This window comes from Prionailurus bengalensis, chromosome D3 (genome assembly GCF_016509475.1).
Source record: "Prionailurus bengalensis isolate Pbe53 chromosome D3, Fcat_Pben_1.1_paternal_pri, whole genome shotgun sequence".
NCBI lineage: Eukaryota > Metazoa > Chordata > Mammalia > Carnivora > Felidae > Prionailurus > Prionailurus bengalensis.
The window spans coordinates 24,480,006-24,499,147 of record NC_057356.1 but is presented as its reverse complement, the minus strand read 5'-3'; the positions used below and the strand labels follow the sequence as shown (position 1 = coordinate 24,499,147).

General features: G+C 57.2%; 1 protein-coding gene across 4 annotated transcripts in view; it reads right to left on the bottom strand.

Moving 5' to 3' along the window:
* Positions 1 to 348: 348 nt before the first annotated feature.
* The window catches only part of TTC28 (tetratricopeptide repeat domain 28), a 636,432-nt gene continuing 617,638 nt past the window's right edge, over positions 349 to 19,142 (bottom strand). For 2 of the 4 annotated variants that reach the window (XM_043558040.1, XM_043558042.1), the window contains 8 exons: positions 18,252 to 18,972; positions 16,027 to 16,151; positions 13,436 to 13,667; positions 12,788 to 12,864; positions 11,185 to 11,208; positions 10,338 to 10,467; positions 7,014 to 7,121; positions 349 to 5,855 (listed from right to left, as the gene is read on the bottom strand). In XM_043558040.1, coding sequence (XP_043413975.1) covers positions 4,222 to 5,855; positions 7,014 to 7,121; positions 10,338 to 10,467; positions 11,185 to 11,208; positions 12,788 to 12,864; positions 13,436 to 13,667; positions 16,027 to 16,151; positions 18,252 to 18,972 — 3,051 coding nt within the window. In that variant the 3' untranslated portion in view covers positions 349 to 4,221. The remainder of the gene's footprint in view (positions 5,856 to 7,013; positions 7,122 to 10,337; positions 10,468 to 11,184; positions 11,209 to 12,787; positions 12,865 to 13,435; positions 13,668 to 16,026; positions 16,152 to 18,251; positions 18,973 to 19,142) is intronic. The other 2 variants (XM_043558041.1, XM_043558043.1) reach the window with 1 other exon arrangement.

The window sequence follows — 19,142 nt, the reverse complement described above, 5'->3', positions numbered from 1 at the left end:
AGGTAGGACTGTTTTCCTTCTTTCTGGAATACCTCCTTTGGAAGTTTCTTTAGTTACAGGGGTCTGGTGGTAGTGAACTCTGTTTGTCGGCACACGTCCACGACTGTGGAATTTTCTGGTCCTCGGACTGGGATCGCAGATCAGAGGCGTTCAGTCTTCTAATTCACCACCCACCGGCAGGTCCTGTGCACCCTCTTGGGCTCCCCTCCTGGCAAACGTGAGGCTACAGTGTATTTATAAGGACTCCAAAATGACAGACTGCTCGTTAATGACCCAGGGCCATTCTGTGTCCCGCAAGGAAACCTGGAAAGCGCAGAATGTGTGCAGAAAGTGACTCAGACACAGCACTTAAAACCGTGGGAACTCATGCTTTAATAGACACTGAAATCACAAAGGAAGGCCAAGTGCCTTAACAATCTCAATAAAAATATGAAGTTCTTTTTACATGGTAAATTTCGTAATATAAAAAGTTTAATGCCATCTGGAAACTGTAATTTACAAAAAAAAAGTCCATCTAGGCCAAGGATGGCTAACACGGCATACAAGGGGGTGGGGGGCGAGTGCCAAGCGGGGAAGGCGTCTGAGGCGGGGAGAGGTGACCGCATGTGTCCTCACATCTTTGAAAGAACCGTGACAAGCAAGGGCCCAGCTCACAAACCACGTGAACAATCCTTTCAGGTGAAACAACAAAATGTGTGATGAAAATGACAGTTTTCACCCTCTGCCTCCTTACTGAAAGCAACTGGAGTACCACGCCCTATTTCTTCCACACTGAGCAGTAACTAACCAAGTGGCGGTGGGAGGCGACAGGGGGGTCGGAGGTAGGGGTAGGGTGGGGGGGAGGGTCGGGCGTGTGCTGGGGACTTGCTGCAATGACCACTTACCGAGATTCACTGGGACGCCAGAGCGGGACAAGGACAGTGTGTCCTGCTGAGACCCAGCGAGGATCAGAGTGGACCACGATGTTTTTCAAACAGGATGAAGTGACAACATTTTCGTTTCACTACACGCTAAGGCGGATCAAAACGTTAAGTTTCAGTAGCTCATTTTGTCCTGGTGTTTCGACTTGGTTATTAACAAGTTCGCCAACCGGTGAGAATTCAGATGGGATCTACCCCTTGCTTTGTGGTCATGCCAAGGAGGGAGATTTTATTGCTTGTGCTCAGTGTATCTGCATCTGATGGAGGAGGATGGGGGCAGGACATTCCAGTTTCCTGAGCTGAAAACGAAATGTATCCAATGCTTTCTGCACACGGTAAGGAAAAGATGGTTTTGTTCATTTTACCCACAGCCGTTGAATCATTCCAAGCGGGGCAAAGAGCCACGGACTGTGCGGGAGTCCTTTGCTTCTACCCCATGGCTCAGGGTTCCCATGCATGCCAACTTTATCCACGACTCGACACTCACGTTCCCTACACTGTAGAAACAAAACATTCTAATTGTGTTTTCTGTCTCCTGCACCAGGAGTCAGCAAACTTTTTCTTAAAAGGTCAGGCATCCGGTATGGTAGGCTTTGTGGGCCAAGAGGCAAAATCGAGAATATTATGGAGGTACTTCTATAACTATTTAAACATGTGAAATCCATTGCTATCTCATGGCTATAAACAACGAGGCCTCCGACCAGATTCAGCCTGTGGGTCACGGTCTGCGAACCCCTGATCTGTACAAAGAAATCTGTGAATTTTACAGTCTCACATAACTTTTAAGTGCATACTTTTTTTTTTTTTTTCCCGTGGAGGAGCCTGAAAAATCTCCTGTGACTTGACATCCATTTCACTCATAAAGAAAACACCAAGACAGTAAACATAAGCAGGTGGCGATTCTACAGTGATTTTTAGATTGGTCCTTATTGTTCCATCATGTTAAGCTTTCCTTCATTGAAGCTTAGCTCTAGGACAGGAAAAAAAAAAAAAAAAAAAAAAAAAAAAAAAAAAAAAAAAAAAAAAAAAAGAAGGTCACGTACACCATTTGGTTTTTCGACACGAAACCTAAAACAATAGTGTGGTTACGACTAACGCCGGGTCAGGGTCCACGAGACCTCCTAGCCGGCTCGATCACCACGGAAAGCGGTCTGGGTGGTAGGGGGCGTGCACTGGAGGTGGACGGGGGTGCGTGTGCTCACACGGGGAGCACACACCCCAGGCCGGTCCTCCGGGGCCGCTCGGCACTTGGGAAAGGGCGGAGATGGCTAAGAAAGGAACCGCCTGACTATCTACATCGGGATTCAGAAATTTACTCTGAGGTGTTGTGTTTGTTGTGGGGACCTGATTTCACTATCTAAATGCACAGTGCTATGAACTTGCTTTCATTGGCTACTCTGGGACTTCTATTACCGTTTGGCTTTTCCCTCCTGACACCCAGAACCTCGTGATTGCTTCTTCGTGAAGTGTCTGTCTTCCGGTGTCGGGGTCAGGGCGCGAACGGGACACCCTTGCTGTCTGTCGGGGTGAAGGCGAAAAAGGCCCTATGATGGGGCTCAGGGGGGAGTAACGCGCCGAGGAAATAGTCTCCTTCCCTCTCTTCAGGGTTCACCGAGTGACAGGGCAAGCGGTCAGTGTGTGCTGAGAAAGTGAGATCCTACCTGAGGCTAGAGACTCTACTTGGGGGTCTTAATGTTGGTGCCCCTCCCGCCACGCCTCTCACGTCCACTCCAGGTGTCGCGGGCCCAGTGGCCGCCCACCTCAGTGTGACACTCCCCACGGGGAGGGCGGGAGGATTTTAATTTTAGAATTCTGTAAAAGAGGTGTATTCAAATTCTCCAACTAAAGTTGGTCCTAGTGTGATTTTTAGCATTTCATCTCTTTCTTTAGAAGTCAATGCTTACCCCCACCTAGACTGTCTTTTGTTACAGCCTTGCTGACGAGAACCTGGGCGTAAGGTCACGGCTGTAGGAGATGCCTACCCTGTTTGTTCAGGACAACACTTTCAGGAATGTCTATTTCCCTGCTCAGCAACCGTTTGGATGTAAATCCCAGCAAAAGCCGCCCCCCCACTTCTTAGGCTGTGGACATTAAAGTGTAATGTGGGGGGGGGGGGAGGGGGCGGTCCCCGCTACGCTGAGGGTACCGCTCACAGACATGGGGAGCTGGGGCTGCGGGAGCCCGGGAACAGCTCTAGATGGGAGAGGTGGCAGAGGCCTGGAGTTGGGAAAAGAGAATAAAATTAAAGCAGCTGCCGAAGGGAATAGGAGCTGGAAGTTCCATTCTGGTTAAATCTAGTTAGCTGTGGTTTTTTTTTGTTTTTTTTTTGTTTTTTGTTTTTTTTGCTTACAAGGAAACTGAATAATTTCAACCTCCCCCCTCCCCCGCAAACTTGATAATTACTTACTGATGACTATTCAAAATTTGACATTTTAAAAAATTTGAGCTTTTTAAAAATAATAGCTATAAATGCAAAGTACTATCGATAATAAAACCAAGTTGTTTATCCATGTACAAAAAAGGTCAATAATGTTTTCAAAGCACAAAGTTGCATTTTAAATCACAATTGCATAGTTCTAAAATGCCTGGAGAAGAGAGTTACATAAAATTTTTTTAGAAAATTCAAGTTTGGTTGACAGTGGGGCCCCAAGGACGTTTGTGGAGTTCAGGACGGAAGTGCTGTTGGACAGTGAGTTTATTGCATTGCTACTGTGATGTTATGCGATCATTCGACCAGAATTGCTACAGTTTAATTACAAATCATTGGCATTTTAAAAACCATTCTGTTTTTGGCTAATATCACACTTTCATGTAGAATTCAACTTAGATTTTATATATCCCTCCCCCAACCAGCACCTGAAAGCCTTTAAAAAAAGCTCTATTTGTATTTGTGTATAAAAGGTACTGCATATATGCCTCTTAGCAAAATATGTGCTCCCTTTCCTCTCTCCACCCAGAACCATGACCGTTTTGTAAAAAAAAATCCTGTGGAAGAGTCACATCAGAGATGAGAAGCAGGGAGTTCAAGGTAAACATTGGGTGAAGCATGTAGAAGATTCCACGAGCCTCCGGTACCGACACCACGGGAAGTTCTGGCTTGTGGTGGCTCTGGCCCAGGGTGGCCTCTGGCCTCGTGGATGGGGGCGCGGGGGGTGTGGCGGCGGCCCACGCCCCGAGGGAGCACCCAACGAGACGTGGCTGGTGGGGCCACCGCGCTCAGTGTGCGGGCGGGCGTGGGCCCGTGAGCGTGCGCCTGTCTCGGCGGCTGCTGCAGCCCGAGCCCGCGGCTGTGAGACGCGCTCTAGCATTTGGAGGAGGGGAAGAATCTCCCCGGGGACAGAAACTTGTAGCCGTTGCCAGAGGGAAGTCTGAAAGGGCGGGCGGGAGCCGGTGCGGGCGGGCCGGCGGGCAGGGGCAGCGTGCCCAGTGCCGTGGTCTCCGTGCGCCAGTGGCCGTTGGGAGGCGCTTTTTGTGGCGTTTCTCCAGGCTGCTGCATGGACAGTTCCTTAAGCTCCAGCTTGTCCACTCCCTCCTCCTTCTTGTTGTGCCGAGGAGACAAATTTAGGAGACTGAGGACGTCTCTTTTGGAAGTCATCGTCCCAGGGGGGCCCCGGAATATTTTCACTGGTCCCGCGGAATGCTGGGGTGCGCTCTGCCAGAACATCTTCAGGTTGTGCACGGCCTGCACCTTCTCGTCGATGGCTGCCATCTTCAGTTTGTCTATGTCGGGGGCGTCGGCGGGACTGGAGCGGGCAGAACCGGCCGACGAGTAGGAGAGGGCCGGGGAAGGCGCGCTCCCGGCAGGAGACTGATGGCCGGAGCTGGGGGACACGTTCCTCGGCGACTTGGAAATGTGAGCACTGTAAGGAGAGCTGGGGTACTTGAGTTTAAAGAGAGGCTGGTCGGGGAGGGAGGTGTGGGAGTCCGCGCCGGGCGACGGCCGACCCCCGTGCTGGCTCGGGCTGTCTTTGACGGATGCCTCCGAGCTGGTGGGGCTGCTGTACCCTGAGCTCACCTTGGGGAGGGACGAGCTTCTGGCTGGGGGCTTTGGTTTAGCAGTGACCGGTGACGGCTGACCCTTGGGGTGCGAGAGGGGAGGCCTGCTGAACGCGCTGGTCTCTGACGCCCTGAAGACGGCCCCGCCGTTGGGCCCGGGGCCGCCGCCGTCCTCCGGGTGACTGTTCTTGCTGCCCTGGCCGCCGCCCCTCTGCAGCCGCTCCACCGCGATGAGATGACTTTGCGTCTCCTCTAGAATTTTCTGGGCCAACTCTTGTGGATCGAGCTTTGGGTTGCTCTCTTCTTGGGATTTCACGGTGCTGTCGGTTTCTGTGCTCGACTGGTCCGATTCTCCCGTGTCTGAACTTGCTAGTTTGCCAACCTTTTGGAAGGGAGAGTTGGGGCTGGGAATCAGAGTCATTTTAACCGGAGAGTTGGGTGTGCTCACGCTGCCCTTGGAGCTTACCGAAACCTTCACGCCCCCGGCCGTCCCCACTCGGGACTGCTTGTGATCTGGCGAGAAGCGCAGCTTCCGGTTTTCCGGGTAGGCCGCCAACGGCTCGGTGCTGATGATGGAGAAGCCCTCGTATTCTTCTTCATCTTTGCCGCCCGCAGGGCGGGTCTGGGGGGACAGCTGGCCCCGAGGCAGGGTGGACCGCTGCGGGTAGGCGTTCTTGGACCGGTCGTAGTCCTGCCGGCCGCGGGGGCCCCCGCCTTCCGACCCCGCCTCGGGCTTGGAGACGAAGCTCATGGAGGAGGCGATGGAGCTCAGGCTGTACACGGAGATGGCGTCCGAGGCGATGCTGTCCGCACCGGTGGGGGAGAAGGGCGGGTGCTGGTAGCTCAGGGGCAGGGCATTGGAGACGGACTGGGCCGAGGCCAGAGATTCCAGGGAGGACGAGCTGTCGAGGCTGAGGCGCTTGGGCAGCTCGGTAGAATCTGAGACAAGACATAAGTGCCCAGAGGGCAGTTAGAATTCTCTGTGGCTTCGATGTTTTTTTCAAGGTCACAAGCATCCCCTTACGCGCAGGAGCTAGCTGGGGGCTGTGGATGTGCTGCGTGCACACAATCTGAATTTACCCCGGAATCCTGGGGAACGAGGTCCCGCCGGGAAGGGTAAGTGTCGTGGCTTGTGCTCCGAGCGGGGCCTGTGGGCCGTCTGTGCTGCCCCCTGTCCTGAACCCACAGCCACTACCTTCTGGATTCCAGCAGCCTCCTCAGGGTCATTTACACTCTCTCTCTGCGTTGCCTTTCCTCCTCCCCCTTCCCCTAGCCCCTTCTTCCCCCCGCCCCCAACCCCCTCCACTGGAACCTCTGCCCTCCCTCGTTCCTGTAAACGTTATCGGCAGCATCCATGCTGCCAAACCCACTGTTCACTGCCCAGGTTCACAGTTTGGTCGCTCTCTGCCCTCACTGACCACTCCTTCCTGGGACCTCCTCGTTTTTGCAAACTGTGAACCCCAGAGTGATCACAGGACACAGTCCTCTCCCCGCCGGCCTCTCCCTGAACTTCAGACTCCTGTAACCAGCCGTCGGCACAGGTGTCTAATGGCCATTTCAGAACTGAACGTGTCCAAGATGGAACTCAGGCCCGTTCCTCCTGCCACTTCCAAGGTCTCAGCAAAAGGTGGCGTTTGTTCCCCAAAACAAGGTATTGCCTGCGACCCTCCCTTCCTGTGACGTACACCCTTCAGCAGATCCCGTTGATTCTGCCTTCAGACCAGGGCCACCATCCTTGCCAGCATCCAGGCACCACCCTCTGAGAGTGGCAGGCAGGCAGAGTGCCCCCAGGGGACTGAAAGCTGCTTCCAGCATGAATGACCGGGACCCGCCCCTCCCTGAGTCAGCAGCTGCCACCCCGTCTCGTCCCATCCTCTGCGTGTCATCCTCACCGCGCTAGGCGACACCTTGTCTCTACCACGTGTCGTGATCATGAGTTGGTGTGTTGACTGCCTTTGGACAGTTCCGAACACTTATGCCAAAACTACACATTCACTTTTCCTTCCCTTCCCAAGATGCAGCCAGGCTGGCACGGACATCTGCAACCCAGGCGCGCGGGGGGCAGCATGGAGGGGGCGGCGGGGGAGAGGCGCTTACCGAAGAGCGCGAGCAGAGACTGCAGGGCAAAGTGCACGGTTCGCCGGTTGGCTTGTTTCCCGGTTTTCAGGATTACTTCCTCCTGACCCACTTCACAGAGATCGAACCCTAGGGGAGCAAAGAATGTAAACATCTGCTTCCGTAGGGAAGAGTCCACGTCTGGAAAAGGCTGAGAGCCGCGGGGCTCCTTGGACGGTCTCACGGGAAGCCCCGCGGGCCCCTCAGCAAGCGCCCAGCCTGGGGTGGCCCCGGGTGCCGGTGCGGGGCCCCCTCGAGTGCAGAGTGTGCACCTGGAGGCCTGGCTCCCTCCCTCCTGCCCGTCCTGGAGCACCGGCAGCTTTCCCACCCTCAGCTGTGTTCCCGAGAGCCCCTGGTCCCAATCAGTCGGGCTCATTCCTTCCAAGAACCGTGCACTGAAAAAAGACTTGAAGAGGGACAAAAACCGGCCACTCCATTCGGCCCGGGGTCCAACACTTAAAGCTGGTGCCCGGGAAGGTGGAGGCTTCTTAAGGGCCCCGACGGTGTCTTCACACGTGCTCAGCGTCTGCCACCAAGGGCGTGGAAACGAGCGCGCCTGACGATGGAGCGTCTGCTTTCTGGGCCGAGCCACCCCACTGGGACTGCGCTGTTTGTTCTGCTGAAGTCCAGGGGGACTGCTCCCTGACACCAACGGCTCTACTGAGACGTGGAGCGGGCACAGCAAAGGGCAGGAGCCGCCCGAGCAGGAGGCGAGCTACCGAGCTGCCACCAGCGCACGGAGACTTATTAGAGACCTCCCAAAGGCACCTGGCGCACTTCTCCCTGGGAGGCACATGGGAAGAAGGAGCCAAACGCAGACGCCGTGGCCAAAGGCTGTGTGCACAGACAGGATGTAGGGCCCGCGGAGCCCTCAGCACCCAACGTCCGCGTCCAGCCTCCCGCAGCGGATCACTGAGAGCCGCCTGCAACCGCAGAAGCGCTTGGTGCCGACGGCCCATGGGGCAGGCACCTGTGATCCCGGGCCCTTCCCTCCTCTGACGTACAATCTGCCATAGCCTGCATGCTGTGCATGTCATGGCCGAGTGTTCGCCAAAGCAGAAGGGTGTCTACGTTTTCATTCTTACTCCAGGGTTCTGATACGGGTCTGGCGCTAATTCCTCTGGGAATTCGGTTCACTCGAGGAGCTACCTCGGCCTTCCGGTTGCTCTGAGACATTTTCCCCTCTGGACTCAGAAATAAACAGTCCCTGGAAGCAGCAGGAAGGTCTCCGAGAACTCAGTATTTCAGGGCGAATAACTAATTCATATTAAATGTAAGATTTTGGTTAGAAACCTCTACTTCTAGCAGAACGATGTGACTTGGTTCCTCCAACAGCACTGAAGTAAATAGCCAACAGCCCTGTGATGGGTTGTGATGGCTCCTGCTGGGTGCTGAGGGCTGGAAAGAGGGCACCCAGTGCCTCAGAGCCCTCAAGAGTGAGGGAGTCACTTGTCCAGATGCCCAGCCTGCAGAGACTTTTCCTCCTCCGGTCCCAGTCCAGGCACACTGGGTCGCCCCTTGAATATCAGTGGATTTGGAAAGTGCCAGGAAGTAGGAAATTACCCACAATTCCCAACACCGAGGAGAGCTAACAATCCACTTGGAAATATCCAGTTCACCAGTGAGAAGGGCTGGCTGTCAGACCCACACTGAAGGGAGGAGGTGTGGGCCCTGCATGAGGAAGACAGCTTTTCCTTTATAGAGAAAGGTCTTGGCTCCGTCTTCCCTCACCTGGGTCCTGTGTCACTGCTCCAGGGACAGGCCTGTCCTAGAGGTCAAACGAGATTCCTCCTGAGTGTGGACCTGGCTAACTGCTACTGACTATATTTACTTAGATATTAATTTGTTATGTTTATACCAAGAAGACTGTGCTTTAAGTCCACAGAAAGAGTACAAATCATAAAGGATGTCAGAGCATTGACTTATAGAGATTCAGAGTCCCTATGGGGCTTTGGGGGTTCCCCCATTAAAAGCAAACAGAGCCAGGGGCGCCTGGGTGGCTCAGTTGGTTAAGCATCCGACTCTTGATTTTGGCTCAGGTCATGATCTCACCCTTCGTGAGATCGAGCCCTGCGTCGGGCTCTGTGCTGAGAGCATGGAGCCTGCTTGGGATTCTGTCTCTCCCTCTCTCTCTCTCAAAATAAATAAACATTAAAAATAATAATTAAAAAACAAAAAAAGCAAATGGAGCCAGCCCTAAGTTGAGGCGGGCCGGGAAAGGTCACCTGCAAAATGGGTTATAAATGAGGCCTTATGCTGAATATCCAGGTTTCACAAGCAGAAGAAAACTGCCTAAGGACTGGCTGCTCTGCCATGTCGGATGGCCTGGTCCCCGTGACAGTGACTCAAAGCTGTGTCATCCTCCGGAACCCCCACTCCCTCAGGTTCAGACAAAGGCCTTCCCGTGGCCTCATCTGTCCCTGTGCCTCCTGCACCAGCATGGGTGCCTCACACATATGCTCACCGATGGCTCTTCCCTCTGCCTGGGTCTTTCCCCCTGAAGACACCCACCTGCCTCCCTGCCTCCTACCCTTGCAGCCATCGCTAGGACCCTAATGCTTCTGCCTGTGACCTAAGGTGCTCCCCTTAGGCCAAGTGTCTACCATATCTGCCCACGAGGCTGACAACTCCAGGAGCGCACGGTCCTCTGCTCAGTGCCGCACCCCCAGAGCCTAGCACCTTGCCTCACAGGACCCAGGCGTTCGCAGAGAAGCTGGTGGAGGGAATGGCTCCCGGGCAAATCACACAGGCACTTAAGTGGGACAGGAGAGCAGCCTGCAGCCTCTTGTGGTTTTCGTATCCAGAAACACATCTAGTAAAGGAGCAATGATGTCAAGCTGCCTCACCATGTTACAGTGTCACAAAAGGAACAGAAAGCATCTGGGTGCACAGGAATCCTGGTGCGTGCAGTTCTAGGTCCCCAGCACCAAATCTAACAAATCTAACGGAGTTTCAACAGTAGGATAGAGACCGACCCTAAAACCCTTATTTTGTGACTTTGTTTTCTTTAGCTTTTAATCATGGCTTGATCCCTAATGGTGCTGAAAGCTAGCGCGTTTATATTAAGATGATGCCTAGAAATGAGAGATGAGACCAAAAGGTAGGTAGGGGAGATGGAACCAGGCTGGAGGGCTGTTTGGAAACTGGGCTAAAGTGCTGGAATCTTTGAACCATCTTTACATAACAAAACAGCTAAGAAAACACAAAGACCCCTAAGAATCTACCAGCCTTCCCCAATAGAAACTGGGAGAAACAGGGTTTTAAAAAACAGGAGTGAAGACGTGGGCGAAGGGTGCCCCGTCCTACCTAGAGCCGCCAGGAACTCATGACAGCCCGGGAGCCGCCACAGCTGGACGCTGATGGACACCTGGATGGGGGCCGAGGCGAAGTCCTGCTCCTTCTCGCCCGCCTGCAGCTGAACAAGCACCTGGTGGAGCTGAGGGACAAGAACAGGTTAGCCCCGCGCCTTCCCAGCGCCTCTGTCCCCTCCAGCCCGCCTACGATTTGTCCCCTGTATCACTTCTGCGTCACCTGGTGCTGTCATCCCTAATGACCTCACACGTGCCCAGCACTGGAAGTTCCTTGTATGGCACCTCACGCCTACCGTCTTGGCTCCTCTGGGGAGGCTCAGGGGAGGGGGGTGGGGTCACAGGTCAGGGCAGACGCACCTCTTCCCTCCGCGCACTGGTGCTGGGGTTCGGGGGCTAGAAGAGGGGTGGGTTGTAGGACTGGCCGGCCCCCTCGTTAGTCTTTATTAGAACCCTCTTGATGATCTCGAGTTACATGGTGAAGGTATGTTCTAGAGCCTTAGCGCTCACAGAAGAACCCACACGACCTATTCGAGTGCCCGTGGCGACTCGGGTCAGGGTCACTTAAAGTCACTTCCGCCCCTGCTGTTCTGGTGGAGCTTGAGAGGTCAAATCAAGAACACAAGAAGGGTGGAGCAGGAAAGGGGGAGCCAGAGCAGAGGAAGAGGGCAGTCACGCGAGGTGGTGGCCAGCGGCCGGGGTCAGCCCAGCCCGGGGCGCGCGTGGGCAGGTGCACGGGGCTCCCACAGCACGTGCGCCTGAGCTCACAGCGGGCCCGGGGGACGCGGGGGTGGCGGGTGCAGGGGCTCACCTGACAACAGTTGCTACTTAAAGTAGTTACTCACCATTCCAACCATATTTTTAACAGCCTTCGGCCAGCAGATTATAAGAAAAAGAAAGAAAAAGAGAGAGAAAGAAGAGAGTTTAGACTCAAGCACAGGTTGTTATGCAACACGAGCTGCTTACTGCTTTAGGAAGCGCCACACCAGGCCCGCGGCTCTGACCGGGAGGGGAGAGGAGCGAGAGTCAGCAGGGACACACAGGAAAACAAACAGCCACACCAGGCCAGACGCGGTCAGGGGTAGCCAGGCCCTGCCCTTCCTTGCCAGGAGAGGAGCAGAGCAGGCAGGACTTGGGTGGGAGGCGGGGGGAGGGGGTGCACAGGCCATGTATAGGCCACTCTAGAAACGTCTGTGGTTCCAGAGTGACTCAAGAAATATCCACCGTCTGCTGGCCATGGGGGGCAGCCCCGGACATGGTGCCTGGGGCCCAGCGGGATAGGAGGCAGAAAGTCCCTGTGATGCCACCCAAAGCAAGAAATCAAGCAGCTGGGTTTTGGGACTCGGCCTTGCCCTGCAGATGTAATTCTAGAGTTCTCTTTCTTGTAGAGCACAGGCTTCCAGCCCTCCTGGGTTCAGGATGTTCTAGAAGTGCCTTCCTGATTCTCTCCAAAAAGGAGATGTAACACACTTACTGCAGAGTGAGCAGGAACTAAAGAAGGGGCCATGTCATTGAGCTACAGTGTTCCAGATCTGGGCTGGAAACAACCCCAGGTAGGTGGGGGGCTCCAGGCACTCAGATTTTCAGAGGTTAATCCTAGACAGAACAGCTTTATTTCTGCACAGAAACATTAACATCTAATATGAAAGCTGATAAATAATATATATTGTTTTTTCAAATTATTACACTACAAGATGACCAGAGACAACTGTCCTGTGTAATTCATGGTCGCTATACCATCTGGAAGCCCTCCCACACACAGTGGTCACCCTGGGGTTCACCATGTCACTTCCTCCCCTTGTTCCAGACCCTCACTGGCAGTAGGAAGGTCAGGAGCTCTGAGGACAAGTTGGGAAGGGCCTACATGATACCGAGAGTTAGACTCTTCCTGATTGCTGAATTAGATCTACGTTCCCTTCAAAGAAAGCACATTTTAAAAAACCTGCTAACCAATATCTTGCATTAGAGTTGACTTTGTGTTCACGGCTGTGGCTACTTTGTTTCAGGCAGGGTTGTACTCTGATCTGGACACCTGTTGTGGACCTGGCAGGCTAGCCCTACACCTGCTGGCTGAGAGAATGTGGCTCTAACACTTGTCAGCAGAAAAAGCTGGCGGTCGGGGATGACAAGGTGCAGGAGGCCACTGAATAGTTCAGGAAATGGCCTGAGACTGCAGGGGACAGGGGCCCCTTAGGCATCCTTGATGCCTTACTGCTCTCGGAACCCAGTGCCCAGAGAGGACAGCACAAGCATCTACCCCCTGTGCATGCACATGCCTGGGGGGCCGTTTCACCCTCAGCCCTCGCCTTTTCTTTCTAATCCCAAAGGCTGAAAAAAGCAAAAGACAGTGTTACTTGCAGATTCCTATTTAGGGCCAAATCACCCCATCTTTCCAGCTTGGCACGGCCCTCAGGCCTGGGCTCAGCCGCCCTAGCTAGCTCAACTCACCCGGCTGATGAGCTGCTCGCCAGTCTCCGAGGCAGTGATGAGCTTGCAGAGGGCTTGGAGGGCAGGGTTGGGCAGACCTAAACCAAGAAGAAGGTGCGTGTTACCCAGAAGAGCCTCTGCACTCACAGCCCTCCCCAGGCTAAGAGCCTGAGACACTCTGCGTCGGTGGCATTTTCAAAAGCGTGGGACAGCCAGGCATGTGAGTCTATGTCTGACTTGAGAAAGGAGAGAAGGGGCTCAGAGAAAGGCCAGTCCTGCCCCTGCTGCAATCCTCCAGGTGTGTGGTCACATTCCTGGGATCCCAGCCCTGGCTCAGGCAGCATCACCTCCTCTGAGTGATACACAAAAGTCAGCCCTGAGCGCCTGCAGCCTGCTTGATGCTGGGGTTTGGCCACACAGCTCTGTCAGATCCGGAGCTGCCAATGAAATATTAAGGCAGCTACTGTCCGCCCAGACTTCCTCCATGTGACTCCAGGAAGAGGCAGAGCCAGGGCCGTGCCCTGCTGGGGCAGAGAATGCTTTGCTATTTCAGATCTCCTCCACGTGAGGAGAGGTCTGTGTCTGCGACCCTGCCATGTTTTGGGACACTCGCTCCTTTCCAGCTGTGAGAGCCAGCATCCCTATGAATGCAGGGACCGTGAGGCTCACCCAGCAGGGACTGGATCGTGCTGCTGCAATGCTGGAGCCGGTCACCCGGGTCGGAGGTCGGGAAGAAGACCGCTGCGGGCAGGCCGCTGGCAGGGGGGTCCAGCCGGAAGCCCACGGCGGTGAGGAGGGCCTGCCAGCCGGGGATGCCGCCCACTTTGTTCTCCACGCTCTGCTGGGACGTGTACATGGCGTTGCGCTGCCCGTTCTGGATGCGCTGCAGGGACTTCTCCACCTGCAAGGGCGACGGGGAGTGAAGCGCCACTCCGGGCAGGGGCAGGGGCCAGCCCTGGTTTCTCTCCTGGTGGCTCTGGGGACACACAAAGCCTAAGGCGTGAAGCCAGTACGCGGCTGCCTGCTGCCCCCTGGGCGCCCAGGCCTGGGGATCCTGACACTGCGGCAGCAGCCCGGCTTCTCGCAGGGGAGGGCACGAAGGGAAAGAAGGTTCCGGTCCACGCCAACGAGGGCCGGGAGACTCGGAAGAATTCTGGCCCCTCCCGAGCCCACTCTTCTGCTCCTGGCTCTCCCCCACAGACCCTCAAGTGACTCATCTAAAACCCGCTCTCAGGCCTGCCTCAAACCGTGTAGCGGTGCCCCACCACTAGGACAAACCTTCAGGCCCCCGAACCCTCTTCGCTGGCCCACACACCTCACACACAGCAAGTGGTCCCCATCGCGGGGCTCTGGCTGGCGGCGCCCTTCTTCCCCGTGCCCCTGACTCCCCCTTCGTCCCTCGGCAGTGACCTCTAGAACCTATGCCTCCCCTTCCACCTCAGGTCCCCCTCCCACCCGCCAGGGCCGAAGCCATGCCTGGCACACGCTGGACTCAGTGTGTCCAGTCACTACTGAGTCCGCTCTCCCCGTGAGCACCTCCCACAGCCTCTGGCCTCCCCGCAGGTTTCTCTCCTTAGGGGAAAGCTCCGTCCCTCCAGAGATCCTGTGTGCCCCGGGGCACGTGTGCCATCACTGGAGGGGCAGAAGAGCCGTCCAGGATGTCACCTGAGAATTTTCTCACAGTACGACCCTGGGATGCTGGGAACTGACCTCACAGGCAGGACAGGAGTGTTCCTGGGCGGGACAACCAGCTGGCTTGGAGACATGCTGCCCACTGGGGCCCAGGGGGTACCCAGGGTAGTTAGGAGGCAAGGGCTGGTGAACTTGACCCATGGCCCCTGTACTCACCCTGGGAAACGAAGCCAAGAAAGAAGAGACAGCCCTTAAATGTGCCTGAGGCAGGGCTGAGTGGGGAGCAGAGAGACCTGGCTCTGGCTCCAAGCCTGGTCTGGGAGAAGAAAGCCAAAGGGGTAGAGAGGGCACTTCGGTTCTCTCAGAAAAGCAGCTTGGGGACCGCAGCAAGGAAGGAGGGGACTCGGGGGTGGGGGCAGTGACGGGGCCGGAGAAGGTCCTAAGCCAAGCAGCCGAATCACTCTGTGCGGTTTCCAGGCACAGGTCCAAATCAGCCAGGAGAGTCTCCCCAAATTCTCAGAGCAGTGAGCTCAGCTACCCTGGAGCAGGCGGTGTGGGCTGCCTCAAGTCTGGCCCGTGGGCCGCCTGGGGTTTGCAGGTGACCTCCTTCCTACCTGGCCACACACTGATGTCAGGCAGACCCTGAGCTCAGGAAACGTACAGGACCGACCTACCACCAGGATCGCACTGAGCGCCCCGCCCGGGCCCCGGGCCCATGGGGGCAATAAGCATGCCCAGCTGAGCGGACGTGCCCACCGGAACCCGGCCCCCAAAGTAAGCTCCCTGCTCAAAGCCGCCAGCCTGCTCCCAGGGCCTGTGTGGATCCCAGGGCCCCACGTCCTCTCTCTCGAGCTTGGACAGAGCCACGGCGTGTGCACCTCTGTCCTCTGGGGTGGCAGCGGGCAGCTGTTTGCATCGGGTCTGGAAAGAGCGTGGATGTGGCATGGACTGTCCACCCACGCGGACCCCTCGGGCTGGGGTGGGGCCGGTCTTCCCTTTGCAGGGCTCCATGGAGGCTGACGGTTCTAAATTGTTAGAAGCCGCCTTCCAGGTTACCAAGTGGGAGAGCGGAAGGGATGTCGTGTCACTGCTTCTTGGCCCGATGTATAACTTTTAAATGTGTGGACGCTGATGTGGGGCCTCTGTCTATACCCTTGCGCCGGCCCCACAGAGGCTGGGATTGGCCAAATGCAGGGTCAGCGCTGGACTCTTCCTCCAACCAAATTTCAGGGAAGGCCCGTGCCGTTTGACTCTAAAATACCACCTCTCAGCCACTAGGACCCTACTCTGTTCCAGCTACTCACCTGTTCTCTAATCCTCCTGATGACCTTGAAAAATTCAGTTTTATCCCCCCTTCCGGATGGGGAAACTGAGGCTCAGCGAGCCAGGCGAGTTGCCCAAAGCCACATGGCCCAGAAGCAGCCGCGACATGGGCCCCAGGACCTCGGCAAAGACTGCCACAGCCGTGCCCAGGACACGGGTCGTGCCTGCCGCTCGACCAATTGGCTCAACCGGTTGAGGGGACGGTGCCCCCTCCACCTGCTCGTGTCCCCCGGTGCCAGGGAAACGCCACAGCCTCCCCTCCTCTCGAGGGCGTCTGCCCCCGGGAGCCTGGGTGAGGCGCTTACCAGGTGCAGCAGCACTCGCAGGGCGTCCCGTGCGCGCTCCGGGTGCTGGAGGATCTCCGTGAGGGCCTGGCCGATGAGCGACGAGGGGCTGTTGAGCTTAACGTCGCTCCCGATGAGCAGGAACCCTGCAGAGAACCAAGGAGGGCGTCTCTGAGCCCGCCCTCCCCTCGGTACCTCACAGCCGCCCGGGCCAAGAGGGGCCCGCGCGGCAAAGCGGAAGGACTGACGGCGGGGATGTCTAACTCACCGGGGGACCCTAAGGTGCCTTTCTGTCCCCTCCCTTTTAGGAACTGATACTGTTTCGCTGCTCGGGGAGTGGTGGGCACTCGGGGAAGTGCCTCCGTCCTCCTGCTGCACAGGAAGTGAGGGCAGAAGAGGCCGTGGGGGTCCCTGGGCTGACGGGCCGGGCCCCCGGGACCCCTTCCCTGGCTTGGCCACCATCCCCAGGAACACCGGAGACACCCCTGTGTCTGTCTGGAACATGCCCGGGGACGGGGCCACCAGCCGCGGGGCAGGAGGCACCCTTCTCTAGCCGTAGGAACGAGCAGGCAGCCGGGGTGGGGGGACCCACGCAGTGCCTGGGGGAGGGACGGAGGGGTCTCCTCAAGCCACCAAGCAAGCTGAGGACCAAGCTGCCCCCAGATAATGGAGAAAAGGGGATTTCCAAGGGCGCGAAGGAGGCAGGGCTGTTTTTAAGGTGAGCAGGGCAGCACCATTCAGACACCGCTGTCCCCAGCACTGAGCGGTGACGTGTGTTGTCCAACGCTAAAACAAGGACAAAGACGCCACATCCATAAACACGTTGGGAAGATCGGGGGAGGGATCCCCCAGAGAGGCGCAGGGTCCTGTCAGGAAGAAGCGCCAAGCACGGGGGCCCAAGCCCCTCTGTGGGGAGCACACAAAAGCAGACGTCAGTGCCGCCAGCCGTCATGGGGCTGCCGCCACCGGCCCTGCTTGCCGCATCTCCCGGTGGGGAAGCAGTTGAACAACACAGCCCGGCCCCCGGCCCTCCCCTCGCGGAACTTCAGCTGCATGAGGAAACGGTAGATTCTGTCCTGTTCTTTCCAAACGCCTTTTAGCAAAACGCTACGGCTGTGCCGCTGCGTGAAGCAAGCAAATGTTTCCATTTCTGAACAACACGGCTCGGTGGCCGGGCACCACCGCTGGCCCTCGCCGCTGCCGGGGTGCGGGCCCCCGGCTCCGCCTCGGGCCTCCCCTCCTTTGCAAGATGGCACCACCCCTGTCAGCAGACACAAACCCGACTTATTTGGAGAGGAAGGGTGAGGCGAAAGCCATCTTGTTCCTGGTTTTTAAACGTATATGTGGATTAAAACGAAATATAAATGTTTGAAAGGGGTGTGTTTGGCATTTCTGTTTCTCGAGACTAAGACACTCTGTTTACAGGTCGGTCCCATTGCTACGGCACTGATGGGAACTTGGCCTTTGCTCTGGAGTGTCCTGGGAGGTGCAGGGGCCGCCCCTGAGAGACAGCCACAGGCTGACACATCGTGGGGTGCGTCAGCGACGTGGCCCTTGCTGGGTGAGGCTGGGGGGCGGGGGGGCGGACTCTTCGTGCTGGCAGTCTGTCGGGGAGGGCTTCCTGCACGGGAGGGTCCCCAGGTCAGCCCCTGTCCCACCTGTGACCAGACGTCACAGACGACACTGTCCCCTCACTCCCAGACCTCCGAGCCCATGGCAGGCCCGCCCAGAGCACGTGCTGTCGTAGCACACGTGGCACAGACACTGAACCCGCCCCCTCAGACGGTCCACACACGGACGAGGAGTTCTCACCCTCTTGTGACCAGTGAGGGCGCTGAGCTCCAGGAAGGGTGAGGCTCTGGTCACAGAGCCCAGGCGTGGGGCTAGGTCAAGCCCAGGTCTCCCGATGACCAAACCCAGGGTCCTTCTACCACACGGCTCTTTCCTACAGTCCCTCAAGGGACTTCACGTGAAGGTGTCATAAAATGGGTCGTCCAGCATACACGTACGTGTCAGGAAAGGTCGACCCTCACGCTCCAATGGCAAACTATTCTGCGGCTCCCTCGTCAAAAAGACCACTTTAACACCGTGGGGGTAAATGACTGACTTGGCAGAAGGCCAGAGTCTCCGCAAACACCGCCCTCTCCCTGTGCCTCCTCGGGGCCCCGCGCTGCCCTCCTCACCCCCAGCCCGGGGCTGGCCGTGAGGACCGAGCCCCGGGGTCCGCCAGCGGCCCGTGCTCCTACCTGCCCAGTTGGATGGGTGCGAGAAGGCCTTGCTGCTCTGCACCGCCTTCATGGCCTCCCCCAGGGCAGCGCTGGCTTTCAGGCCGTTCAGCAGGGATGAGTAGAGGGCGTGGAGAAACATCTTGGAAGCGGCCACAGGCACGGGCCACAGGGACACGAGGACACACTGCGCGCCGGCAGCCAGGAAGGCCCGCGTCAGCGCGACGACCCCGTCCGCCGTGACCTTGCTGTGGGACTCCTGAGAGGAGCCGAGGACCACCAGCTTCACGGGAAGCCGCAGGTCCAGGACGTCGGCGGCCGTGAGCAGCAGCTCCTGCAGGGGCGGGCAGTCCGAGATGCTGTCCCCGTCGCTGGCGTCGTCCTGCACCCGCAGGGACTCGGGGATCGTGTAGGGGTGGCCGAAGGAGCTCTTGCCGCCAGCCGGGTTCCCGTCAGCGCCGGGGGTGAGGACCAAGGCCGACAGTTTCCAAGAGATGTGGGTGGCGAAGTGGACGCACTCGGCCTGGGTCAGGGCGCTCATGACCCTCTCCTTGGTGGCCACGCTGCCCACCAGGGGCTGGCAGCCCAGCAGCTCTGACACCATGTAGGCTTCCTCCTCAGCCGACGGCATCGGCCCCCACAGCCACCTGTCCATCACCGCCGGCGGGAGCTTCGGGTTACCAACCACGGCCGCCATGGACGTGGAGCTGGAGGACGTGGGCGGGTTCTTCCTCAGGTGAGACTAGGGAGGGAAGACAGACCAGCGGGCCACCCGTCAGACGGTGGCCCACTGCCCCGGTGGCGGCAGCCGGCTCAGCCGCAGGCTTCCGGGCAGTGCAGGGCTAGGCCCAGCTCAGCTGCACCTGTTCCCCCACTGACCTCGTTCACTCAAACGTTCCACACCTTTTAGAC